General features: G+C 44.1%; 1 protein-coding gene and 1 long non-coding RNA gene across 4 annotated transcripts in view; one reads left to right on the top strand and one right to left on the bottom strand.

Moving 5' to 3' along the window:
- Positions 1-217: 217 nt before the first annotated feature.
- Positions 218-12,374, bottom strand: Rbm24 (RNA binding motif protein 24). The gene is made up of 4 exons (XM_005329140.5): positions 12,057-12,374; positions 10,840-10,963; positions 9,362-9,416; positions 218-2,384 (listed from the first exon to the last, which is right to left on the bottom strand). The coding sequence occupies exons 1-4, from the start codon at positions 12,222-12,224 to the stop codon at positions 2,021-2,023; spliced, it is 711 nt and encodes a 236-aa protein (XP_005329197.1). The 5' UTR covers positions 12,225-12,374; the 3' UTR covers positions 218-2,020.
- A 38-nt stretch (positions 12,375-12,412) lies between these two features.
- Positions 12,413-27,400, top strand: part of LOC110598541 (uncharacterized) — a 34,830-nt gene continuing 19,842 nt past the window's right edge. Inside the window, exon 1 of one of the 3 annotated variants that reach the window (XR_013425465.1) lies at positions 12,413-12,617. This is a non-coding gene — a long non-coding RNA (uncharacterized LOC110598541). The remainder of the gene's footprint in view (positions 12,618-27,400) is intronic. The other 2 variants (XR_013425464.1, XR_013425466.1) reach the window with 2 other exon arrangements.

Raw genomic sequence — 27,400 nt, 5'->3', positions numbered from 1 at the left:
GGATACCAAGAGTCCTTTAGGGTTCACTCCTGGGGGATGCCCTTATCATTTGCCAAGGATGAGGTAGACAACTGGTGAACTTTAAAGGTACAAAAAAAGAGGGGGTTGGGAAAGTTTTATGCTTGCTGAAAGAATTTCATGTGAATCATGGCTATTAACACTAAAGGAGAAATCGTCGCTTTTACTACAGAATTAGAAATGATCACTGCAACAGAAGTTTTTAAAAATTATATTTAATACAAGTGAATAGATTAGAAGATCTGAAATGTTATAAAGCAATATACACAATGAATAAATAATTTGCACAGGAGAGTCATGTCTACATCACGTAACACTGTCTAGTACGGGGATACTTAAAAGTAAATCCAGTGATAATGGAGAAAGTCCATAAAAATGCTAACCTGTCTTCCCTTGTATGAAATTGTTCAAGTATAAAAATCCAATACAGTGTAAAATAGTATTCAATTTAGTTTAAGAATAAAAATTGCAAGTATTGCGGTTTCAGAAGAAAAACGTAAAGCAGCATTTAAAAACTACATAAACTACATAAGAATAGTGTTAAAGGAACGAATTACTGATAAATGAGATCTACACGAGCAAAAATCAGAGAAGAAAGCATGGAACTAGCAATGTAGCTTGTTTTAAAAAAAAATCTCAACTAAAATAAACTAAGATGTGTTAATGTAAGAGTACTCTCTTATACAGTGCACATATGAATTTAAATAAATCCAAGTCAACATCTTCAGTTGAATAGGTTAATATTTAATATGCTACATCTAGACCTACTAAATAATTTATGCCATGAGATGAATACATAATTTTACAGTGTCACATCTAAAGTTCCTTTCTTTAGAGTGCAGCATAGTAAAACTTAAAAATAAATATCTTAAATAGCATTACTATTAAGGCACAGTATAAACCACATTATCATTAACCGCTGAAGAATTGTAATCTCAATAACCTTGTTGTCTCAGGTAACTGTATTCACTAATAAATAGTTTTAAATAGGACTCTGAAATAGATACTAAAAAGTGTAAAATTATTTAAAAAGGGGGGGAAAAATAAATTGTCCTTAAGACAGCTCTTAAGGGTTTAGCGTCTGCAAACTTGGCCTGCCTCTATTCCTAAGCCTCGAGTCGACACAATAAATAGAAAGAGAAGGCTGTAGTAGTAAAAGTCTGATCCTGTTTAGGGATCAGAGTTGCTGACACCAGCAGATACAAGTTTCCCAAAATTGAAACAGGATGGGGAGAGGGATTAGGATGTGACAAGCTCATCAAACAAGCACAAGTGATGTGTTCCTTCCAGAACCGTGGGTGACTGATTGTACAGCGACTGCGGCGCCCAGTAAGTCTACATCACTTGCCACACGGTCCCACTCATCTAGCGGACAGATGAGGGAGCCTGTCCACCACCGTGCCCACTGCCACGCTCCCGGATTGATTGTTCGATGCCCATTTTTGAGATAGAATAAACACCACCTTCTTCCTCAGAAAAGTCCTAGAGGCCAATAGTGACTGCTAAAAGCGACAATCAGTGCTTTCCCGTTTTTGTTGGTTTAAAAAAAAAAAAAATCTGCTTTTTAAATGCATTTCAAGCTACATATTGCTCACTCTGTATTCCCTGGTTCAACTAGATTCAAATAGCATTTTTTTCTAACTTGTAAAAGGCAGTTTGCTTCCCTGATACTATAAAAAGAGCAAAAATAAAAATCCCATTACAAAAGTGAAGTTCCATCGGTGCGCCTGCCATCCTCTCGTGGTGGCCTTCAGTGACTCAGGCTCTTTGGGATTGATTTCCAAAACTGCGCCCATGCCCCTCATTCTCACCTCTTTCTTATCTAGAACACTACCTGGAGTATATATAAAAAAAAATAATAATAATAACTCTGCTTCACAATAGCATCACTTTTTTTTTTTTTTAAAGCTGTTAAGTCAATGTTAACTCTCTTAATAGCTACTAAAAATTGGAAAATTGGGAGGGAAAGAGAAAACAATTCAACTTTGATCAGATGGCTGGTTTACTGCATTCGGTCTGTCTGCAGCTGCTGAGGCTGATACTGGCCAAAGGCTGCAGCGGCTGCAGCAGCAGCAGCGGCGGCCGCAGCTGTCCCAGGGGCCGCAGCGGTGAGGGGCTGCTGGACTGCATAGCCGTAGCCCCCCGCGGTAACGTATCCTGCAGCCGCTGGAGAGGCAGCATAGGGGTACTGGTCGTAGGCGGCGGCCGCGGCAGCCGCAGCAGCTGCAGCGGAGTATTGTGCATAGGCAGCTCCAGTGTAATCAATGTAGGGCGTGGTGGAGGCTGCAGCGGCCGTGGGCTGCACGTGCGGAATGACCACTCCAGGCTGCACAAAAGCCTGCGGGTAGACATAGTGGGCAGGAATCCTGTAGAGAAATAGGAAACAAAGTCAGGCAGCCGTCGCCTCCCACCTGTTGCATTCATTGATCAGAAATGAGACAAACTCAAATTTAGTGGTTATTATGAGTATAGGGTTGCCATAATATCTACTTTCAGCAGTCCATCCAAAGAACTCCGGCAGGAGCCAAAGTCATGGAGCATGACCCTCCCTGCTAGAATTTTCACTTATGATTACTTAAGTAGCACGGATTCACCAAAGTTCCGAGACCAAATCAAGGTTCATAATGACTAGTGCTGCATATGAGATTTAACAAAGGCTTGATTGATTAAGGTTTTTAAAGATAATTTTGTAAAGGGTGCATACAAAAAAGACTCCCCCAAAACAAAAAAACCAACAAAACAAAACAAAACGGTTAGCAAATATGAAAGTTCATAGCTACGAATATAAGACTTAGAAAGGTAACCGGTGATGGCCAGTTTTTCAAAACTGAATTTCAACAAAGTCGGTTTGTTTATTATCATGGCAACCCTACTTGAAATTGCTATGCAGACTCGGCACACATTAATCTCTCTGCAACCTCAGTCACCCTTATTAAAAATGATAATTAAAAAAAAAAAGCAGGCGACAAAATAAAAAAAAAAGGAGTTTAAAAGTTCACAAGTGTGGTAAACACAGCAGAATCACACGTCTCAAACGAACGTAGTGCAGCTCACTCTCACAAGAGGCTGTTGTGGGAAGCTATAAAAATGCTATTAACATTCATGGCAGTGATTCCCAAGGAGATGTGCGGCACACTTTCTTTCTTTCTTTCTTTAATTTTTCCATAAAATCCATAAGGACACAACGGTCAATCAAACCTGTTTGACTATCAGGCAACTGAGGGTCAGCCAGCTTGTTTATCTCTATGCAAGACAGACAGAAGGGGTTTTGGGGAAATGAGGAGGGTGAGGGAAAAGGAAGGGAAATACAGCTAAATATTTCTAACATTAATAGAAACTTAAAATATGGATGCTATAAGGAACGTTTACTCTGTACGTCAGCTAAGTCCTATTTTGTCCTCCAACTCAATAGAAAGAGATATATTAGTATGTCCACTTTACATCTGCCCTATTAGTCAATATTTTGCAAAATTCAATTATATAGTATTATCCTGAAAAAGTTCAAGAAAGTGAAACAAAGTCAAGTTCCTCTTAAAAGTTTACATTCACGGGTAACATACAAAACAGACTCTAGTGACATTACTCAAAAGTTAATTTGAAAAATAAATCATAAGCGGTATTTTAAAAAATCCAATGCCTCTCAGCTCTCACTCTTGAGATTGATTACTGACCATTTGTAAAATACTACCTCAAATACAATTTATTTTATCTTTCTTTAAAACAATCTCTAGCATAATCCCTAAAACATGATACTAGACTGCTACCCGGTATCAACAAGCCCAGCTTACAAGAAGTATAAACACAATCTTCTTGTATGAGCAATTCTTCAAAACTTTCAAGACTCTAAACAAAATTTCATAATTGGATTTTTCAAAAACACAGACTTTGCTTTGCCTTTTCAGAGGGGTAGTGAAAGCCCTTATTAACAAACAGCCTTGGAAAGGATGAATTCCTCACAGATGGTAGTGAACTTTGACCCCCATGATAAAAATACGGTCAATTTTACTAGAGTTGTAGATCTTTCCCAGTGCCCAGGGAGACGACGTCATCGGTGTTTCTGAGGACACTGAGAGATGTTCTAACTGCTTGTCCCAAACCGGGCGCGCGGGTCATGCACACACGTGGGACTGTGCTGCGGATCAGGTGACTGGCTCACTCAGGGCAACAGGTGTGGCTTTATGGAACACTGTCCCTGGAGCCGCCACGTCCACAATGTGCAGACGCGGCTAAGAGGGCCTCCTCTCAATGCCAGTTTACACGTGGTGATGGACAGCAGTGGCTGCAGCCGGGCTATTTTTGATCCTGTCATGCGACAGGGTTTCCAGCGGGTAAAATGTCTTTATAAGGCTAAAGTAAAACATCTATCAGCTGCAAAGGCCAGCCAGCAGCACAGACCTCACTGATACCCAGGCATGCACCCTTTGTATTCCTGAAGTTCCCAGCACAACACAGTGGTTACTAGGTTCCTGTCTCAGAAAGAAGTAAAAACGTGTGTGTGTGTGTGTGTGTGTGTGTGTGTGTGTTTGAAGAACACGTTGAAACACAGGAAGAGGGCTTACAGTACTCTTGTCTCTGCATTAACGTTTTATTAAGAAACAGTTCTGATCTGATAAAGCCACCCAATGAGAGTTATAACTTTTGCAGGAAGATCAGACTTCTACATGAAGTCTGGCAATGGTGAGCAGGACATCTGGAGGGCAAATGGAATCATGGAGCCCTGGAAGGTTTAAGGAAGAGGAGAACCCAGGAGACTGTGGAGAACCTGCCACATTTCAGTTCCCGAGGAAGGCAGAATAGTACCATGGGGTACAGTGGCATTTCTGCTGCAGTCCCTGCATTGCGAGTTCTTTTAATAGCCTACAGAACTCCCTGAGGCCATTTGCAAATCTCCCGCCTACCACATTTCTTCCTTCCTTTCCTGAGGATTCAAACGCAGGGGGTGTTTTACCATTGAGCTACATTCCCAGCCCTTTTTATATCTTTTTTTTATTTTGAGACAGTGTTGCCAAGTTGCTTAGGGCCTTGCTAAATTGCTGAGGCTGGTCTTGAACTGGGAATCCTCCTGCCTCAGCCTCCCAAGTTGGCTGGGATTTCAGACATGTGCACTGTGCCTGATGCTCCTGCTATATTTATTATCAGTGGACTTTCCGGCAGTTAATCCTTGTATGTACACGCTGGGCAGTTTCAACAGCACCAGAGCAAAGCAGATACTGTGGGGAATTTTCAAAGAAAATTACCTTTCCTTTTTCTCCCCATCTCTTTGGGTCCCTCTGATGCCTCTCTCCGACTTTGGGGCAGCATCCTGGCTTCCTTTTCCAATTTACTACACAAACTGCTGATCAAGACTCCATCTCGCTCACTAGCTCTAAGGAATCCACAGCCCCTAGCGTCAGACCTAAGTGCACATTTTTTTTTAAGCCTTGCCATTTTAGGCCTTTTATGTATCTGGCTCCAAAATACCTTATTGGCATTTCTGCCTTTCCTTGAGCGCAGGTCAGCTGGACTCCTTCATGGTTCCTGCATATGCACAGGGTTCTTTGCTCATGCCTTCATCCCTCACCTGGGATGTCCACCGCACTTCACCGCTACCTTTGGTAAACCAGGTCCCATCCACCCCAGCTCTAGCGCTCGCTCAGTAGGAGGCTTTGGAAATTTGCTTTACCTTCTAGTCTCACCTTTTTGCATGGGAAATGGACTGATATTTTCAACCCTGAGTTGCTGCTCATTAAATAAAACTCTATGGGAAGGGCCTATAATGACAAGTATAGCAGCTATGCAGTAAAACAGTTCCCTAGCCTCATCACCCTGTAAGACCCAGGCCCCCCTGGACTTCCTTCGTGAACACCTCCTGAGTCCTACAGATCTGACCACTCTTATTCGTCTGAAGCCACGTGGACCGCTATCTTACTACATCATGAGAAGGGAATTGTGTCTTTTTTGGCTATAACTTGACACTAAGAAAAGAACACAGCTTCTGAAGTCAGGCAGACCATGATCCTGAATCTAGAATCAGACTCCAACATTTACCAGACCTGTGATCAGGGGAAAGTCAATTAAACTCTCAGCATCTTAGGGTTTTTTGCTCATAGAAAATAACATTAACAGTGTCTTTGACAAATACTTATTGTGAGAATTAAATGATGTAATTTACGTAAATCCTTTATCTGTCCCATGCAGGTAGTGGATGCTTGGTCAACCGTAGTTACAGTCTATCCTGCCCCACGTAGTGGACGGGATGAATACCTAGAACAGGGTACTATGCCTTGCATACAACTTAGCACTTAAGCTGGGTATGATGAGGCTCGCCCATAATCCTAGTGGCTTGGGAGGCGGAGAAGGAAGGATCCTGAGTTCAAAGCCAGGCTCAGCAAAAGCGAGGCGCTAAGCAAACCATTGAGACCCTGTATCTAAATAAAATACAAAATAGGGCTGGATTTGTGGCTTGGTGGTCGAGTGCCTCTGAGTTCAATTCCTGGTACAAAAACCAAAGGCCTTGGCTGTTAAATGTGTACTGAGTAAATACCGCAGTGTAAGTTCCACCGGATCTAAACTAGCCCAGAAGTTTCTATTCCAGATCAGCAGTTTCCTCCAAGGTTTCTACAAGAAAATGCTTCTCTCAAACACAAGCTATTTATAAGCTATTTTCCAGCAAATCCCTCAGTTTCTCTACATCTGACCATGTAGATGTAGAAATTCCTTCAGGCTAATGTTTTGTCTTTAAAGATCCAGAGTCACCTGGGGGTTGTGTAAGGATCACATTAAAAAAAAAAAAAAAAAAAGTCACTAGAATTTCAAACAAGTGAAGTAAAATTAAAAAAAAAAATCCTCAAGCATCTTTGCAGGCCTAAAATAAGAACATGTGGCATTCACATAGAATTTAGGATGACCAGGTGTGATCTGTTGGGTACAGACTCAGAATTAGAGTGGTGCTGAGAACCCCTTAAAAAAGAAAGAGAAAGTTCGCTTGGCCCACCTGGAACGCTATCTATGTCTAATAAGAATTCAAGTTCAAATAATTTATGCACATAGCGATAATCACCATCCTTTATCAAGACAGTTCACATTAGAAGAGATGAAAAACAAAAGGTTACTAAATCAAAACATGCTTGGTTTAAAATTTCCATAACACATTTTACCCTGGTGGTTCTCATCTCCCTGGTATTACTTTCTTCCTTAAGGATCTGTGATAACTACTGTGACCAGGCCAAACGTGCAATCCTGGCTCTCAGGACCTTCCACACAGTTTGGTCTCCATGCACTAGACTTTCATTTATGCTGTCTCCATCCTCAAGGACTAGAAAGGTACAGCCGTCAGACCCAACCAGTTTTCGTTTAACTCATCCAGGACATGGCTTTGGTGTGAGTCTAATGCAAGCATGTTCCCCACACTGACCTGTCCAGAGCATTCAACTCATTTCTTATTTTCTTGCTACTCTGAATTCTTCCTGTATTTGAAACAATACCAAGTCATTGAGCAATCTGTAGTTATTGATTGGTTTGTGTTCTCTTTCTTCCCAAAGAGTGCACAATTTTTTTTTTCACTTTGCACAGTGAAAACATAAATATACACTAATATTTGTTGATGGATTTGGTTTCAGAACTGTTTTAAGATCATTACTAGGCTCACCACCCCGCCACTTCTTCAGACATATATTTCTCTTTCTAATTCCAATTTAAATAGTCTAGATCAATGAAAACCCATGGAGATGATCAGACCCACAATTTGTTATCAGTATCCAAGTTGGCTTGGATGGGTTTGATACACAGCTATTGCATATATGAGGGCCCTTTCTAATCAGAGTGGACAAAAGACTCTTCTATAGCTAAACAAACAAAAAAATGTTGGAGTTGGCAATAAAAGTGAACCTCTAATATGTTAAAGGGAAGGTAATAAGGTGTTCATGGAAAATATAACTTGACTCTCAGTCAAATTACTATTTTTATTATTATTATTATTATTATTATTATTTTGCCTATTTTCAGAGACATAGAAGGCAGACATCTATCTGTACAGACAGATTCCATCCTTCCAGGTTACATATATAGGTGTTGAGGTCCTAAGCTAAAGAAGAAATTAGTGCTGAGGATAAAATGTTTTTTGAACAACTAGATTATTTAAAAAGGAAGTTTAAATCTGTGGCATTGGAATTACAGAAATATTGACAGGTAGAATATAGTTCAGACTCCAGTGTCCAGGATAAATTTAAGCGGTGACCTCCCACAAGATCATGTCTAAGTGGAAGTGACTTGGGGACTTCAGGACAGGAAAGCTGGTAATGACAGAACCCAGAGACAACACAAATGAGCAGGCTGTCCACCTGTTAGGTCTGAAGGATGGAGGTTAGTGCTATGCTACTCAAAACAAAAATTAAAAAAAAAAAATTTAAGAAACTGCCCAAACTGGCTAGTGTTAATGAAATCTGATGAGAGTCATTGAAACCTTAAACTAGAAAGCCTACAAGTAGATATACGCAGCAAAGGAAAGAAAACTTCCCGTAGAACAGAAACTTAGGACATGCAAGCAATGAATTTGTAATCTTACAGAGAGAAATCACACAATTTAGCACTCACTACAAAAAGACGGTTAAATGGAAGTCACAGGCTAGAGCTTAAAGCAGGGAAAAAAAAAAAAAAAAAAAGCCCTTTGCTTCTCATGGCAAAGTGAGAAGTCAAACCCTCAACACCACCACCAAAACCAAACCGCAAAGAGCCCCTTCCCAGAGGAGAAGAAAACACTTTCACTACAGCTCTTTTCAATTAAGTAAAAAGCACACAGTTTAGCTATCAACACCACTTCATTACTGTAATAAATAAAATAAAGCACACGGAGGGCTATTGACTATTGTGAAAAATAAAAACAACAACACCAACATCCATGCATCGTTAATCACCATCTGAGCTTGTGTGTCTGAGTCTACTGGTTACAGAGTTTAATTCCAAACAGAACTATTCCACCTCTTATCATCGTATCCTTCTCATCAGTTAGCTTAACTGTATACGAGCCCTGTCAGGTTAGAAAGAGATAAATAAAATTGAGTCAAGTTGAACAGCAGTCACGGTGACGGGACACAATCGTCTTGTGCACAAGTCATACCTGGTACGTTTTGTTTTGCTAAAATCATAAGCTTAACATTTGTCTGGTTTGGAGTCTGCATACTTGGTCAGATAACTTGACTCATCTAAAAATATTTATAGCATCACCATTAAAAATACACAAACATATGTAAATATGGAGAACCAGGAACATTTTGTGACCTGTTGAACTTTTCTGCTTATCATAAAAAGGCAGGTGATCAAATGACAGCCATATTGAAACTTCAGAGGGCTTGATGAATGGACTTACCCGAAAGGTCTCTGTATGAGGGCTGGATGGAGCTGCTGCACACCAAAGGCAAAACCTAGCAACAAAACACAACACATTCTCTATTCGTGCATGACTGGGCATTTACTATCACCACACAAAAAACGCAACCACAACTTTTGATTAAAAAGGAGAACACTTTAAAGAGGAGTATATGTATGTGTATGTTTTTTGAAAGTTGGTTTTATCAATGTGGTCACTAATCCAAAATAAAGACTAAAAATGGAAATTTTTTTCCCTTTAATCTGCAAAGTTTAGTTGACAGACACTGAATAAGACCTTAGACATTTAAAATGACCAGGGGAAAATGCTTATCTAGTAAAACCAAGAACAACAGGATTTGACAATGAAGTACATTTGTTAACAGAATTCTTGTAGTTCTGAATGACAGTTGATAAAAAGTCTTTGCAATACAGGACATTCTGGAACTCTTTGGATGTGCTTTGGAAAATTATGGGCTTTACAGTTTATAGTAATAAAAATTCATAGAAACAAACTCCCTATTCCTTCTTTTCTGAATAGTTCAGACACACAATATATTGGACAAGCACATATTTTTAAACACCCATGGATATTTGAACTTAATCTCACTTTCTTGACAATCTAGTTTTCTATTAAGTCCACGTGGTTGGAAGTGTCAACCTCTTTCCTAAATTTCAGATAGAAAAGAGTGAAGAGTATGTGATTTAGTCAAAGTTGCTTGCTCAAGGAAATGACTAATGTGCTCAATAATCAACTCTCAATGACTTGTGCTCATGCAAAGGACAATGTGGTAAATAATCCAAAAGGTCATACTTTCACACAGACAAAATATTGCACCCCTTTGGCAACTCACAGCTACACAATAGCTTTGAACTATTTCTCATCTCTAAGTGACTGTCATTTAAAATATCGGGAACATGGGTAGGTGAAACCTATTTTCTTTAATTACAGGTATTGTGAGATTTTGCATTAAAGCTTTACCCACCCAGATATCACCCCCACCCATATGTTTCTCTAGGTCATGTTCATGGCAGGCTGTCTGCTCTGAGCACCCTGCAACTGGTGATAAAAGGAAACACAACATTAAGTAGGGAGCATGCTTGCTGCAGTTGGCAAATTTGGCCCATATCATCCACATGACTCACATTTTTAGCTACAGGTGGCTAGCTAAAAATTGGAAAATTGAGTGCAGACTACAAATGTATACCAAAAAGTAATGAGATGAATCAAATGAACTCTTGTGTCTGTCCAAACTACCTAGACCCCAAGATATCCTTTTTGCACACATTTCAAATCCTAAAAGGAGCAAAACTGTCATTTATCTTTAATGCCTTGGTAGAGTAACCAGTCACAGTTCAAGTTTACCAAAAACATCTACAGATTCTCTCAGAAGCTGATGTTTTTTGGATCAGGGTACATTCTGCCCCTAAGTGGGGGGGGGGGGGTCTGCCAGGGAAGGGGAGGTAGACATTTCTTACCTGGTTGCATGATCCTTGGTTTTGCTCCCAAGTATGCCAGATTCACATTGGCTTTCCTGCCGTCAATGATGGGGTTGGGATCTTTGCAGGCCCTTTCCGCAGCAGCCCGGTCAGCCATGGTGACCTTAGCAACACACACACACATACAGACATACATACAAAGCTCTAAATTAACCCCTGAAGAAACCAAGAATCACAGCGGAGAAGTCACTCACAATAAACGGACACTCAACTTTTTCTTTGGGGGTGGGGTGGGGTGAAGCTGGACAGTGCTCCTTGATCTTCCGTTTAAAAAGGAAGGAAGCAAAGAAGGAAGGAACCTTCCACTTCCACTAAGTCCTGAGGGTGCTAGCCGGGCCTAGCAGAGATTTGGAAGCCTGAATTCTTATAACTCCTCTTAGATCCCCCCACCCCGCGCTGCCCTCTCCCCCAATGATATCACCCCTGTGTGCCCCCAGGTCCCACCAGATCTCTGAGGCACCGATCGCTTTAAAAAAAAAAAAAAAGTACAACCTCGCATCTGCCCCAGGCTACCAACCACCGGCAAACACTCCCTCCCCAACGACAATAGCTATTGTCCTACACTGGGGGCTCCCAGCTCTCCGGCAGCTGAATTTGCACGTTTAAATCTCCGGGAAGCTTAATGTGCTGTTTCAGTTGTCCAAGAGCCACAGGATTATCTCTGTTTTTTAAAAAAGAACCTACCTTTGCAATTAAAAAGGTGGGGGTGTGACTAGAGGGGAAGAGCCTCAGACCTCTTGGGGCGTCCCCTCCCTATCCCAGCCCAAACGCCAGAAGACACAACGCATTTTTACAAAGCAACAGCGCGCTTTATCCACCAGCCTCCAGGAGGGGAAGGCAATGGTGCGGGTCTACGGCCCCTCCTGCCCGGCCCCCAGCGCCCCAAATCCAGCAGTCATTACCCTCCTGCCCCGCTGGCTCCCCGACACAACACCAAGTCGGGTCCTCTCGGTACTGGACCAGCCAGGCGCCGGCCCTCCCTCCTCCAGCTCCACCGCGCGCAAAGTTTCTGTTCAGCGGGGAGCGAAGGGGCAGCGCAGCTCACAAGGGCCGGGCGCCCTGCACCGCCGCGCGGAGCCCCTCACTCCTAGCACCGACCACCGGGACAAGCGCCACTCTGTCCTTCCCCTCCTCCATGGTCCTCGATCTCCCCGCGGGGCTCTCCGTCCCCCGCCCCCCCCCATCGTGCAACTTACAAATCCGTAGCCCCGGGACTTGCCCGTCTGCCGGTCCGTGATGACCACCGCTTCCTCGATCTCGCCGAAGACCTCGAAGTACTTGCGCAGGCTGGCGTCGGTGGTGTGGTAGGGCAGCCCCCCGACGAAGATCTTGGTGTACGTGGTGTCCTTCTGGGTCGTGTGCATCTTCGCGCCCGCCCCGCGGCTCGGGCTTGGGCTCCGGCTGCGGCTGCGGCTCGGGCAGCGGCTGCGCGTCCTCCTCCGGCTCCGCGTCTCCCGCACCCTTTCGCGGCCGCCGGGGGCCAAGGGGGAGCGCGGAGGCGAGGGCGGCGGCGCGGCGGGGGCGAGCGGCCGGGGGTGGCCGAGGGCGCTGGGCGCGCGGCTTCCGAAGTCGCCAGCAGCCCCGGAGACTTGCCTGGGCTCTCTCCTCCCGCCCCCCCTGCCGGTCACGGTACAAATTCTCCGGATCGTCTGGGTTAGGATCTGGTTCCCTAGAATGGGCCAGCGGTTCCGCTCACCCCGCGGGGAGGTAGAAATGCAGAGGGTGGTCCTCGAGCGAAGAAGAGGGTGCCTTTAGAGGTAGATTTTTCTTTCTTAAGAATTAAGTGTCGTGGGCGGGGCGTGGGTCGGGTCGCGGTGAGCGCGTCCGAGCGCCGAGGTGGAAGCTGGGGGGGGGGCGCGGCGGCAGCCCGGGTGGGGGGCTCCGAGCGGTTCCGACTCGGGCTGTCCCTCCCGCCGCGGAAGCTGGAAGACCAGTGCGGAGGACGGCTCTCCACCTCTCTGCTCCCTTCCCCCGCCGCCCAGGGGTCGACGCCCGGCTGGGGAGGGGGCGGGCCGGACGCCTGCGATTGGCCGGGACAGCACCTGGGGCGCCTGGCGCCGCCGCCCCCCAGCTGTTGGGAACAGCTGCTTCTCTCCCCGCGCGGCGCCGCGCTGGGTCGCCGCGTTGGGCTCTGTAGCTGGCGCTGGGGTAGAGCTGGAGACGGCCTTGCTCCTGGCGTCGCCTGATCCAACCCGTCACAGTCCTAGGGACCCGGCGCGGCCCCAAATCGGACCCTCAGCGCGGAGACTGCGTCCGAGCCGGGAGCTGCGTTGCTTTTCAAAGCCGACGACGCGAGCTCTCTGCGCTAGGCCCCTACGACAGGGCGAGCGTGCTGGACTGGCGAATTGGGGGTCCCAGGCCCGGGGGCAGTTATAAAAGAGGCAGCCCCCCCCACCCCAGGCACCTGGTACCAAAGAGCTCTGCCTACCTTACCGGAGGAGCTGGATACTCAGGCCTGGAGAGTAAGAGGGTCCCCAGCTTTCCTTGGCCCCAAGAGCTAGTGCTTGGGGAGAACCAGAGAGGTAGAGCCAAAAGGGGGGAAAAAAAAAAGAAAAAAAATTTTTTTAGCACTTGGGTGTGTTTGGTAGAACGGTTAACTTTCATTGCTCACAGCCCAGCCTGATGTAGATGCCTATGTCCATCAGGCACCGTCTTTTATTTTAGAGGACCATAAATTAGTACTTTAGCCCCCACAGTCACCAAATTTATGTTTTTTCCCCCTAACATCGTTATTCAGATAGGTAAGGACAGCCACTCATTATAAATTCTTTTTCCCCCCAAAGTATCAATTTCTTCTATTTGAATTACAAAGCTGTTTAGTGATTTGACCTTATCTGTTTTGTCTGGATGTAATTGAAAAAGGTACAATTTGTAAAATCAACTTGTTACATAATCACTCATTTCTACCAGCAGATTTTCAAGCACTTGTAGAACACAGTACTCCCCATGTATATATTTATTGATTTTTTTGCAATGAAACAGAATTTTGCAACTTCTTTTAATCAAGAGTACAATTCAATAAGACCTTAACATCAGTCATATTTGAGGTTTGGGCGAAAATAGTTAATATGAGCAAGACACTTCACCTCTTATTGTCAGTGTACGATTTCCTTTCAAATCCTTTCCATTCGGAGTTTCCCTTGAAGTCCCTACAGTCATTGCCTGGAGCCACTCCATTTGTTCCCTCTAAAGCAGGTCAGTGTGTTAACCTGTTGGAGAGGCACATATGTGCTGTTTCTCTTTCCAGGGCACCTTCCTTGTCAGGAGGATGAGAACTACTTACTGGTTAGCAAAAGCTAATGAGAATGCAAATGTACTTCTGCAAAACCTGAAATTCCTCCTGCTGACTTCAGCTTGAGGTTGATTTTTTTGAGGTTATCAGGTTCTTGAAGTTTGAACCCCCCAGTGGGAGAAATGGAGAAAAAAGAAATCTCTCTAAAGTTAAAAACTTTCCTTTAATCCGATTAAAAAATTAAGTATTTTACAGATAGATGAGAGCCAGAAAGTGGAAATATAAACAACACCCCCTTCTTATTCCTTAAATACAGGTTGAAAAGGGACTCTGTGCTGGTGATGAAAGATAATTTTTAAAACTTAGGAGAAACCAAGCAAGCCCTGAAAGAGAGGAGGTCTGTTTTTTTGATATTTAACATTCATCCTGCAGTGTCACTTAAGAATTGCAGTACTTAGATGAAGCTCGGGCAAAAATCCTGTAGTGCCTGAGAGGAAGCTACTTAGCAAGAAGCCTTAGAAGGCTGAGTTTGGCTGTCTTGTCTGCCTTCTTGCCTGGACAGGAAGTCCAGCCTGGAGGGTGTTTGGGAGTGTAGCCAGGAGCTTGGATACTCACTAGGTGACCTGGTGAGATCCAAAAGGAAATTCTGATCCCAGAATGGGTTAGCTGTCATAGAACTTCCCCTGCCATGGCTCCTTCCAGTCCCTCCTACAACACCTCCTTGTGTGTCTTTATTCTTTCAAGGGATCAGTAAACATCTGTTAGTTGTATTTGAAACTTTGTTTCATTTTATACAAAGTCATACTTGCATATTCCCTAATTTTGAATTCCAGAGGTAATTAAAGCATTACTAATCCTCTGATGTTATGTGAGTCTCTGTAAACAAAGGTTAAGAGGGATAGTGGTTCCTTATTTTCCAAACCTATTTAAATAGAAGCCATAATTCATATCCAATTTGGCTTCCCAAGCCTCGGTGGTGTCTTCCCTGTAGCAGGCAGCAGTGTGCTGGGCATAATTGATACCCCCTGTGGGTTTTGTTTTACATCTACACAAAGGTAAGCCCGGTTACAATGGCCAGATCCATCTTTGGTGAATTTATGAACCTGCGTCATCAATTCATGTAGATCTAGGGCCATAAAATCTTTCTGAATTCAAAGTTTCAAGGTTACTAAGTACCAAATATTTCTGTACAATTGCCCATTATGAATTCAGGTTTGAAAAACAATGCTTTGATAATCCTTTTGCTTTTTCAGCTGCTTTTGGCAAAGGACACTTGTATATTCATAGGAATTATGCGGTATGATGTGTTTTTTTTTTTTAAGAAAGAGCCATAAAATACTGTATAAGTTATAAATAGGTTCCAAGTTTGTCATATCCAAATTAGTACATATGGATTGCCCTGATTCCTGGTTCCCACTCCTTGGCAAGATCGATCCTATTTTATTACTTGTAGTAAATTATTATCCACTTTGTTCAAAAATCTTTATCTGACTAAGAAAGGCTGAAACCAAACTGAAAAATGTGACATCCATTTATATATTTTCTCTGCCCCCTCCCACCTCAATTAGTCATGGAGAGTAATTCCAGGATTATAAGTGTTTACAAGAATTTTGAAAAAATAGAAAAATATTTCATGAAGATTGAGAAGCACTGTTCTGGCTCATCCCTGAAACTCCTGCTCATAGACAAGAGTGCTCTAGATAATCAGCTGCCTGAGGGTAGGACGATCTCTTGGGTGTCATAGGATCTCTTGCAGGTCATTGAAGACAAAGGTCTATACATAGCACTAAATAACATGCACTGAAAGGAATTAATATCTTCAAGATCTCTACCTTCCAGCTTGATGGGAAGAAATCCATTCTGGATGGAACTGGCTACTTGTAGAATTAGGCCAGATATTTATCTTTTAAATAAAAATATGGCTTCAGTGAGATTTTTGTTTGTTTGTTTGTGTTGTTTGAAAATGTTTTACCTTCCTTTCAGAGTCTGTGAACATAAAGTAAAATGGAAATTTATAATGGTTTTCTATTCATCAAAGTCATGATGCTTTTAATCAGACATTCCCCTACTTGAAAGCAGAGTAGGTTAATTTGGGGCATCAGCAAGGGCAAAATTGAAGCTCAGGGTGGACATGAAGTTCACTTGAACTTCACCTTGTGAATAGTTTCCTCCTGCCTGGCTAGAGGTGGCCTTGGGGAAGGCAAGGAAGAGACTGCGATCCTTTTAAACCCACTATGTGCTGCTACACATTTCAAACTCAGGGCGGGCTTTGGTTTTAAGTCTTCAAATAGTGAGACTCTGAGCTGACAAGTTATTTTTAGGGAGCTGATGGTACCTCCCTATGTATTGAATTACCTCTTTCTCCACAACAGCTTCTTATGATGTTGCTGGTGTGCCGGGCACAGGGTCCAAAGCAGTGGAACTAGCCTTGAATCCAAGACAGAGACTTAGGACCTAGCCTCATCACTTGGTTTTATCCCTTTAAAAAGCACAGATGGAAAGCTGGGGGTAGCTGGGTGGTAGAGCACCTGCCCAGCAGGCCTAAGGCCCTGGGTTCAATCCCCAGCACTGCAAACAAACAAATGCACATCAGAGAGAAGCGTAAATGTATTGGAAAGAGCTTTAATGGTCTTCCCTGAGTAGATACACCTGATAATGGAGGAGAAAACCCAATGTTAGTACTCGAGTACTATTTATTTATTTACTTTTTAATTTAAATGACTCAAGATCATTTTGTAAGACTGGTGTTTTTCTCTGACCTCAATGGAAAAGTATATTCATGAGAGGAAATTAGGAAAAAAACATCAAGAGAGGCAAAGAAAAAAAGTAATATCATCCACCATTCCACTCCTGAGAATAACCGTTGGACATTTCAAAGTAACTAATCCCAGGCTTTTCTTATACATAAATACATATATTTATACATATATTATACATATATTTAAGCACTGACTATGTGCCAAACATCATTCTGGGAGTTTATAAATACACACACATAAGTTTACAAACATAGTTACATTCTACATTCTCTTTTGCTATCAGCTTTCTTTGACCTAATATGGTGAGATATTTTTCCTTATCATCAAGTAGTTTCTATATTTCATTTTAAATGTCTAAATAACATTTTATCATGTCAATGCCCCAAAATTTATTTAAGCAATTTTTTTAGTTGGTCATTTTAATTTTTTTTTCCTGTTCCAACTCATAAAGGGCTATGAAGTTAATACTCTTGTAAATAGATATTTTACACATCCTCTGTTACTGTTTAAGGCTGGTCCTATAAGGGACTTTGTTGTATCCATTGCAAAAGCCCTGACTCCCAGAATGGTGTTTGGCACATAGTCAGTGCTTAAATATTTGTCAAATGAATGAGTACATTCTTACAAGTTTATATATTAGGTTGGAGGGTATGCCCATATTTAGATCTTTTAGTACATATTTCCAAATTGTCCTCCAAACAGTAGCTTCAGATTCAATTTGTACCAGCAGCACACTGATGTCAGTTTCCCCGAATCCTCGTTGACACTGCTGTCAACAGTGAGGCAAGTGAGAAACATCCTGAACAATACTGGCTTAAATAATAAAAAGGAATTTATTGTCTGCTCTCACTGAAAAGTCTGGTGACTTGAGTGCTAGGTTCATGGAGTCTCCAAAGCTGTGGCTGCTTTTGCTGAGATCCTCCTGCCTTGCCTTCCCGGTGGGTGGCTTGTTCTTAAGTTGGCTCCAAGACCAGGCTTCCAGTAGCTGTAGGCTACAAGTTTCCTTGTTTAGTTGTGGAGGAGGGGTGAGGTAGAAGGTAGGGGCGGATCAGATGTCTTCCTCCCAATTATCAAACATCTGACCTTCCCTTGGATTCATCTTCTGTTGTGAACTCTCTCAAACTGATCTCAGAGGCCAAAGGAATCTGATAGCTGGTGGGCTTTGGATTGGCCTCCACTTTGTTTTTCCAATATGACACAAATTTTTGAGGCCTAGCAGGTGAAATGGTACTAGTTAACCCACCGTAGCCCATCCCTGGTACTGGGGTTGAGATGAATCCCACCAAATCCTGTGGTTGAGAGATTCTGGGTTCTTTGGGTGAAGAAGAATGGGTACAGCAAATGCTTTGTAAACAACAAAAAAATGACACGGACTATTTGCATTTAATATTCCAATATTTGTATTTTCTAGGGTAAAAGTTTTGTGTCACTTGATCCCCACCCCGCCGTATCTCTGGGCTATTTGTTCTTCTTTTCAGACCTGAAAATGAGGTTTTGGTGGTTTTTTCCCCCCTTTAATTTGTAAGAACACTTTAAAGACCTGTTTTGACAGATGTATGCCATGTAATTCAGATCATCCAGTTTAATTCCTTATTTTGGAATTGAAAAAAACTGAAGAAAGGGCCTAGGAAAGAAATGGCTACCTAAAGGTCATCCTTCTAGCAAAGGACTCAAGGGGGATTCATTTTATTTTATTTTTTATTTGTTTTAGTTATACATGACACTAGAATGCATTTATGCACTTTATCATACATAGATAGATGGGATATAATTTCTCAACGGGGATTTAAATGAGCTCAACTTACTTCTAAAAAACGATTTGTTAAATTTAGATATGATTTGGGTATACCCAATTCCACAGATCCGAAAGTACAACGGGTGTTTTCACATACGTCTACACCCATGTAAGTCCTAGATAGATCAGGATGCAGAACACTTCCAAGTAATATGACCCCCCCTGGCCCTTCCCAGTGGATAACAATCCCCATACACATGCAGGCCCAATTGCAACCACGGTTCTTCCTTTTATCATAGACCAGCTTTGCCTGTCCTTGACTTTCCTATAAATCAATTCATTGAGCATTTACTCTTTCCTGATTGCTGGGTTGGGCGGTTCATGGAGGTGGAGACTTAACAGGATTAGGTGCAGGGAAAGGTGACTGGCCCCACAGTCTCACCCGGGGCTTTGACCCCCAACCCCTTGGGGAGCTCTCAAGTTGGAGGCAGCTCTAGAGCCTCCACCCACAGTCCCTGGAGGTGGGTCACACCAGGAGGAGGCACAGGCATGGGCGATGGACACCTTTACCCTCAGCCAGGGTATAGTAGAGACTCCTTATCCTTGGGTTCACTTTCTGTGGCTTTTGTTATCTGTGATCAACTGCAGCCCCCCAAAATATTAAATGAGAAACTCCAGAAATAAATGGTTCTTGGCTTGGGATTGCATGTGGTTGTGAGTAGTACTCTGAAGTCTCATGCCGGGCTTCTCTCTTCTGACCAGGACAGGAGTCAGCCCTCTGTCTAGTGAGTCTGAGCTCATTAGTCAAGGGTGGCCATCTCAATTGTCAGATTGCCTGTCCCCGGATCACAGGGCTTGTGGTCAAGTGACCCTGGCTTTACTAAATAATGTCCTGGAGGCACGAGAATAGTGAGGATAGCGGTTCTCTTACGGCATATTGCCATAATTGTTTAATTTACTATTAGTCATTGCCGCTAATCTCTTGTGGTGCCTGTTACAAACTCAACTTTATTGTCTGTATAAACGGGAAAAGGACCAGGGTACATAGGGTTCAGTACTGTCCTTGGATCCAGGCACCCACTGGGGTCCTGGCATATGTCACTGGTGGATAAGAGGGGATACTGTATTCCCCTTCAGGGCTAACAGCAGGGGCTTTCTGCTGGTAGCCTTTCCCACACTGGAGGAAAGCAGTCCTTCATTCCCCGGGCCAAGGGTCACACCAACCATCATGGCCTCCCTCTGCTGCCTCTTGGATGTAAGTCTTCATGGAAGTCAGGGGCAGCTCCTCCTGGATTCTCATGCTCCTTTTCCTGAGAGAACTTAGAAGGGGAAGGTTAATGGGATGAACTGCAACCTCTAGGTGACCTTGGGGCTGCCTCTTCCTCTCATCATCATCTTCTTTTCTATCCATTCTGGACCCCTAAGCTGTCATTTCTCTTAAACTTGGTGGTTTGCCTAGTCATTTGTATTGGCCAGGATTCTCCAGAGAAATAAAATCAATAGGATCTATCTATCTATCTATCTATCTATGCATCCATCCATCCATTATCCAGACTGATCTTAAGGAACTGGCCAATGCATCTGTGAGCTGGCAAGTCTGAAATTTGTAGGAGGTTCAGAAGGCTGGAAACTCAGACAGAATTCTTTCTTCTCCAGGAAATCTCAGAGTTTGCTTTATAGGCCTCCAACTAACTGGGCAAGATTCATCCATGTTATTGATAATAATCTCCTTGACTTAAAAGTCAACTGATTTAGATCTTCATCACATCTACAAACTATCTTCATAGCAACATCTAGACTAGTGTTGGACCAAACAACTGGGCATCATAGCCCAGCCAAGCTGATGGATAAAGATAACCATCACAGGGTGGAACCCAGACCTTCAATCCTGAGGGATGTGAGCCCCCAATCACCAAGCCACTCTTATTACATGCTGTCTATTTAAAATTGTCAAAAATGGGGCACAGGAGTACCAAGAGCCTCCTCCAAGTGGATCATGCCAGACACATTCCCGCCTCCTGGAAAGAAGCAGCCGATTTCCTCTGATGACTGGGGTCAATACTCTCCTTCCTTGATGCCCGGACCTAACAAGGCTCAAGTGCCCTGCTGGCAATGTTGCTGGTAGTTGAATGTGATTTTTGCTGTGTTCTTAAACTGAAAGAGCTCTGAGTCGCAGAGATAGGAAACAGAACTTGTCATATAGGGTCCTAGGGGATGATGGCAAATAGGGCCCTCTAAATTTTACTCATTGGTTCTAAGACCCATAAATTACAAATATTTGGTCTTTGTCCTCAGTTCCTGGGGGGGGGGCGCTCCTCAAACCCTTGGAGTTTATTGTCTTTATATGCTAATGAAATGACTCACAGGAAGTGGGGTTTGAGGATGGGGGCTGGTTAGCAGAAAAATCCAACACAGGATTAGACAGATCTTTCAGCCTCACCCTCCAACCTTCAGGGAGGGGGAGGAGCTAGAGACTGAGCTCCATCGCCAGGGACCAATAATCTAATCAACTGCATCTATGTCAGGAAATCTCCACAAAATCCCTACACGGACAAGGCTCAGAGACCCCTAGGGTTGATGGACCTGTTGGTGTGCTGGCCAGCCCTCCAGACTTTGCCCTATGCATATATTCCATTTTTCTGTTCCTGAGATGCATCTTTGATAATAAACTGGAAATCATAAGTAAAGCACTTCCCTGAGTTCCATGACTCATTCAGGCGCATTACTGACCCCGAGGAAGGATTTGTGGGAACCTTTGAATTTGTAGTCAGCAGGGCAGTGAGGGTCACTTGGCGCGCCCCCCTGCACCCTTGACCTGTGGCGTCTACCCTAACTCTGGGTAGTTACTGTTAGAACTGAACTGAATCGTTGGATGCCCAGATGTTGGATGTTGGATGCTGGTGTCAGAGTGTGAGAATTGCTTGTTGCTGTTGGAAAAGACACCACACAGTTGGTATCAGAAGAAAACATGCAGGAACAAGTCACCACGTGAGGGTCACTGATTTAAAGTATGTGCCCTGTCCTGGTCTCACCAGGAACTACCTCTGAGATAGGGTGTTGCTGTTTTCAACGGATTCAATGGGTCCTGAGTTGTGGGATGTCCTCACAGCCTCGTTTCTTCTTTGTGGTAAAGTGGATCTGTTGGTCCATTGCAGTTAGGTGGTGTTTTAGTCAGCTTTTATGCTGCAGTGACTAAAAGACCTGACCAGAATAATCATAGAGAAGGAAAAGCTTATTTGGGGGCTCACAGTTTCAGAGGTGTCAGTCCATGAACAGGAGGCTGTCTTCCTCAGGGTTCAGTTGAGGCTGGAGATTGTGGTGGAGGGAAGCAGCTCACCTAATGATCAGGAAGCAAAGGGAGACCCCACTCTCCAGATACAAAATATGTACCCCAAAGGCATGCCCCCAGGACTCCACTTCCTCCAGCCACACCCCTCCCACCTCCACTTACCACTCAGTTAATCGGGTCAGGTGATTAACTCACAGATTGAGTTAAGACTCTTACAACCCAGTCATTTCTCCTCTAAACCTTCTTGCATTGTTTCACACGTGAGCTTTTGGGGGACACTTCACATCCAAACATAATAGGTGGGGTCCTGGGCTAGATCCTGTGGGCACACAAGGCAGACTCATTCTCGAAGAGTTATTTGCACCCTTCCAAAATTTCTACTCTTTCCCAAGATCTAATTTCTTGAGTCCAAAGTGGTCAACTTGCTTTCAAGGGACTGGTTGGTCTCTTCGAGGGGGAGGGGGTGTATTGTGGACCTGATATACCTAGCCTAGTTATCTCATTAGATCGGAAGCCAGCTTGTCACAAGTTATGAAGGATTCATTTCTGTTTTCTGTAAAAATATCAGGATGTCTGTATGGCCTGGCCATCGGTTGATGTTGTAAAGCTGATTGGAATGCCTGCCTGTGCCCTGAACTCACCCATGTCCGGTTTTCCCTGACCATATAACAACCCTTTCCTAAACCTTAGTGACGCCTCATAAATTCTGGCCTTCCCTGGCCGGATAACGACTCTCTCTGAGTCTCTAAAATCTCCATAAATTCTGATGCCGGGGCCAGCAAAAATGTAAACTTGTGTTATGCTCCTTAGAGTGTTGTTATCTGTAACCCCCCTTGGTGTAACTTTTTGGGCTATAAAACTGGGCCGCAAAGAAGCCTCGGGGCTGTCCTTGGCTCCCACGATTTTGATGGGCAAGGCGGCCCGGCCGGTCGAAATAATAAGCTTGCTTTAATTTGATTCTAATTGGAGTCAGTGGTCTTTTCTTGCGTCGTGGTCTAACAGACCCAGCGTGGGTATCTGCCACCAGCCCCCTAGTTACCTGATGAGCCTCGGTAAGAACGGTAAGGCCACCATAGAGAGTCTGTCCGGGTGCCCATGGTGCCGGCCCAGAGTCATTCACAACAGAAGGTGGCTGACACCAACTACTCTAGCCTTTTTTGTCAACCTGAATGTGGCTCAAGGGCATTAACACATGCTCCAGAGTTCTCCACGCTTTTGGGTCCCTGTCAGATAGCTTTCTAGGTCCTCTTCCTTTCAAGACTTTCTAGACTCTGATCTCCAATAGGATGGCCAAATCGTTGCTGCCACCTATCTGTATGGATTCTGACCTTGGACCCCTCTTTTATCCACACAGAAGTGGATGACCTTGGGTACTACCAGAGCCACGTACCATGGCAGGAGTTCCCTTCACCTCTGTCCTTCAGGCCACGGCTGAGTGGGGCTGGAGTAGAGGGGGCCGTGTAGCTTTTGGCTTCTCCACATCCATGAGCTAGGCTGGGGATTTTCCTTTTGTCAGTTGGTTCTAAAGGATTAAGCATAAGACTGTGTTGAGGGAGAAGTGCAGGTCAAAAGTGGGTGACAGATCGGGCATGGTGGCACCTGCCTGTAATTCCAGCAGCTGGGGAGGCGGAGAGGAGGATCACAAGTTCAAAGCCAGCCTCAGCAACTTATCGAGGTGTTAAGCACCTCAGTGAGACCCTGTCTCAAAAAAAAAAAAAAAGTGGGTGACAGTCTGCTCCACCTGCTCAAGTAGCATTGTGTCCTCTGGTTTGTGTTCACCACTCTGCCAAGTAACGCCTCCGTCTTTAATGGGCTTGTGCACCCTTAGAACTCAGTGGTTCTGACAGCCCAGCTCATGGTGGAGTCATAGCGCATGGTCATTTGGCTTCCCATGGTCAGGCACTCTGCCTGTACCAGGGCCCAGTAGCATGCCAAGAGCTATTTTTCAGAAGATGTATTATTATCTGCTGCAAATGGCTTCACCCTGCAACCCTTGGGGTCTGTGCTGTAATTCTCTTAGGAGGACTTTCCATAAATGTCACATAGTATTTTCCCCATCACTGATATTTTAGATAGCAGGGTCTCTCAGGGTGTCTGGCCCAGGTGACAGGGCTGTTTGCATCACAGTGTGGATTGGACATGGTGCTCTTTCCTGCTTCTGCCCCCACTAAAAGCTGGTGGCCTTTCATCGTGCCTTTTACTGAGTAGGAGAGAGTCCTAGGTGAAGGATATTTGTCTTCACGACCCAAAATGGTCCACCAGCCAGAGTAATTCCTTTGAGATGGAGGGAAGTGGGAAATGCTGCAGTTTGTCCTCTGTTTTGGAGGAGCAAAGCCTGACTGATGCCTTCGACCCTGGATGCCTGTTTCCCTCCCTCAGAAACACCATGTTTCCCCAGGGTTTCTGCTTCCTGTTCACAGGGTCCAGTTAGCACCGCTCAGTGTAGTGGATCAGCGTGGTGTCCGCTGGCTGTCCACCTGTTTCATGTGGCTCTGGCCCTTATTTGTCAAGTGTCTTTTTGGTGCCATTCTCATTTTACTCCCTGCCGGGAATTCAAATTACATCTACTTTACACTATTTTAATATTTTCCCACCAGTCCCTGGGGCTCTGCTCATTTTTATCCTTCAATTGTCTTCTCTCTGTTTTTCAGGTTAACATTTTTTATTGATCTCTGTTAAGTTTCACTGGCTCTTCTGCGGCCTTCAATCTGATGTTAAACCAAAGGAGTGATTTTTAAATTTCAATTATGATAGTTTCTATAATGACATCTTCATGTTTTAAGTTTCCGTTTCTTTGCTGAGATTCGATATCTGTCCACTCATTAAAACTTGAGTTTTTTTGTAGGAGAGAGTCAAAACAAAACAAAAAAAACTTTGAGCATATTTCTGTTTAAAGTCATTGTCTGCTAAGTCAATATCTGGGCCTTCTTTGAGTTGGTTTATATTGACTGATGTAGTGTTTTTATTTTTAACTATAGAGCACAATGATCTATTTTGGCATGTCTAGTAATTTTTTTTTAAATTGGAAAAGGCATTTGGCAATGACATCAGAGAGATTTGGACACAGGTATGTTTCTTTCTTTTTTTATAAAAAAATTATTGGGAAAGACTTTTTCTTGGGGGGTGGGTACCAGGATTGAACCCAGGGTCAACCACTGAGTCATGTCCCCAGCCCCATTTTAATTTTATTTAGAGACAAGGCCTCAGTGAGTTGCTTAGCATCTTACTTTTGCTGTGGCTGGCTTTCAACTAGTAGTCCTCCTGCCTCAGCCTCCTTAGCTGCTGGGATTGTAGGTGTGCACCTCCGTGTCCAGCATGGTTACATCTGCTGGTTTTTGTGCTAAATGGCAGTTAAGTTACCACCTTAGAGGTGTGCAGATTTTGTTTTATACATTGTTAAGGCAGCACTATGGAGGGTTTCCCCAAGTCACATTAACTGGACAGGAATCAACACACCAACTCTATCTCCCCAGAAGAATTTGTCAGGACATGGTTTTAGTCTTTTTGGGGATGGTCTATAGTAGGCCTTAATCAAGAATTTAGCTCTTGCTGGGCACAGTGGCACACACCTGTAATCCCCCGTGGCTCATGAGGCTGAGGCAAGATCTAAGGATCCTGAGTTCAAAGCCAGCCTCAGCAAAGGCGAGGTGCTAAGTGTTAGAGTCTGTAAACAAGTCAAAATAACACGTGGTATTTTGCCAGGGGAATGTTAGAGTTCTTAAACAAGTCTGGATGGTGCCTGGCAAAATGCCAGAGGGAGTGGTTTGAGAAGTAACAAAAGCGAGCCATTAAGTGTGGAGATTCCTTATTGATTGACTGATGTATCTAGTTTATGCTAATTAAGATAAGCTGTGCAAAATGTATAAATAGCTCTGTTGTCCTACAATAAACGGCTCCCATTCCTGCTGTATCAACGTACACAAGTTATTCGTCACCCGTCACCCCCCCCCTTATTTTGCCCAGCCTGCCGCGCTGCGGCAGCTAAGCAACTCAGTGAGACCCTGTCTCTAAATAAAATACAAAGTAGGGCTGGAGATGTGGCTCAGTGATAAAGTGTCTGGAGTTCAATCCCTGATACCCTGCCCTGCCCCCAACAAAAAGAGTGTAGCTCTTAATTCGACAGCCCAGCGTTTTGGGAGTCTCAGTTGGCTCTTGGGAGATTCATGAGGCATGAGCGAGTTATTGGCTGCTCTGAAATTCTTCTACCTCTCAGCAGCTGCTTGTTTTCTGGTATCTTTGGTCCAAAAATCGCCATTGTTTGCTAAACTTCATGGAGTCTTGCCCCATGTAGGTGCAGCCCAGGCCACAGACAAGGACTGGTAGGGCATCCCGCATGCCACCCCAGGCTCCACCTTCCTGTCTCTCAGGGCTCCCTGGTCTCTGATGCCCTGCCCTGCCCCGTAGATTTTAGGCACTTCATCTTCCCCAAACTGGAATCCAAGCCCTGCTGACACGGGTTCACGGTGTGTGGTCAGGAACTTATGCCCAGAGAGCCAGGGCAAGCCTAGTGTTCAGCTCAGGGTTGCCTGCCCTCAGGGACTGTAGTCCCTCATGGTCTATGGAGTGTCGGAACACAGGGCCACGTGTATTTTATCTATTACTGTGGTGTTTTAGAGAACAGGGGTGGTGCCAGTTAATTACTTTGACTACTCTTCCACAGCAGGAAGTCTACCTTCTAAAAGTCATTTAAAACATTGGCAGCTGCTACCAGGCTCGGGGGTGCACACCATGAATCCCAGCAACCCAAAAGGCTGAGGCAGAAGGATCACAAGTTCAAGGGCAGCTTCAGCAACTCAGTGAGATCCTGTTCCAAAATAAGAAGCGTTGTGGATGTAGCTCAGTAGTAAAGCACCCTTGAGTCCAATCCCGAGTCCAGACCCCTACAAAAGAGAAACGACTTTTCTTGTAAGTTTCTTGTAAGGTTGCGTTTATTTTCATCCTCATTCATCATAAAATGTCTTCTAATGTCCATTGTGAGTTTTTTTTTTTTTTTAACCCGTGGTTTATTTAAAGGTATTGTCACAGGAGAAGACATTTCTCTGGAGAAGAGTCCAAGGAGTTCCCAGAGAAGGGAGAACTTGACTCAGGACTAACTAGCGAGGTTGTTGGCATTTGTGACAGAAAAGAATTTCAGCATGTGTCTGTCAAAAGCAAGGAATGTGTATTCAAAGGAGCATGCAGGCCACCTCCATAGTGACAAAACACAGCCCCGTGGTGTGCACTGTTGGGATTTGTTATTGGGAACTGGAGATTCAACCCAGGAGTGCTTTGCCACTGAGCCGCTTTGAGCCGCAGCCCTTTTTATTTTTTTGAGATCAGAGGCCTTGCTAAATTGCTGAGTCTGGCTTTGAACTTTCAATCCTCCTGCCTCAGCCTCCCCGGCTCTTGGGATTACAGGCGCCTGTCACCCTGCTGGTCTTGGGCTATTATCATGTATAGAGGACCTCCGTTTAGGGGCTGGGTTTGAGGTGGAGCTGGGAAGAGTTGCACAATTCCATGACAATTTTCCTGGTGCTCTTCATCGC

Source organism: Ictidomys tridecemlineatus, chromosome 8 (genome assembly GCF_052094955.1).
Source record: "Ictidomys tridecemlineatus isolate mIctTri1 chromosome 8, mIctTri1.hap1, whole genome shotgun sequence".
NCBI classification, from domain to species: Eukaryota; Metazoa; Chordata; class Mammalia; order Rodentia; family Sciuridae; genus Ictidomys; species Ictidomys tridecemlineatus.
The sequence above is the reverse complement of the archived record's forward strand: the minus strand, read 5'-3'. Positions and strand labels throughout refer to the sequence as shown.

Excerpts from the sequence above, each read along its gene's own strand:
- Rbm24 (XM_005329140.5), bottom strand. The coding sequence starts at position 12,224 with ATGCACACGACCCAGAAGGACACCACGTACACCAAGATCTTCGTCGGG. Across the intron at positions 10,964-12,056 it reads AGTCCCGGGGCTACGGATTT|GTCACCATGGCTGACCGGGC; the intron begins GTAAGTTGCACG and ends TGTGTTGCTAAG. Across the intron at positions 9,417-10,839 it reads ACCAAGGATCATGCAACCAG|GTTTTGCCTTTGGTGTGCAG; the intron begins GTAAGAAATGTC and ends TTTTGTTGCTAG.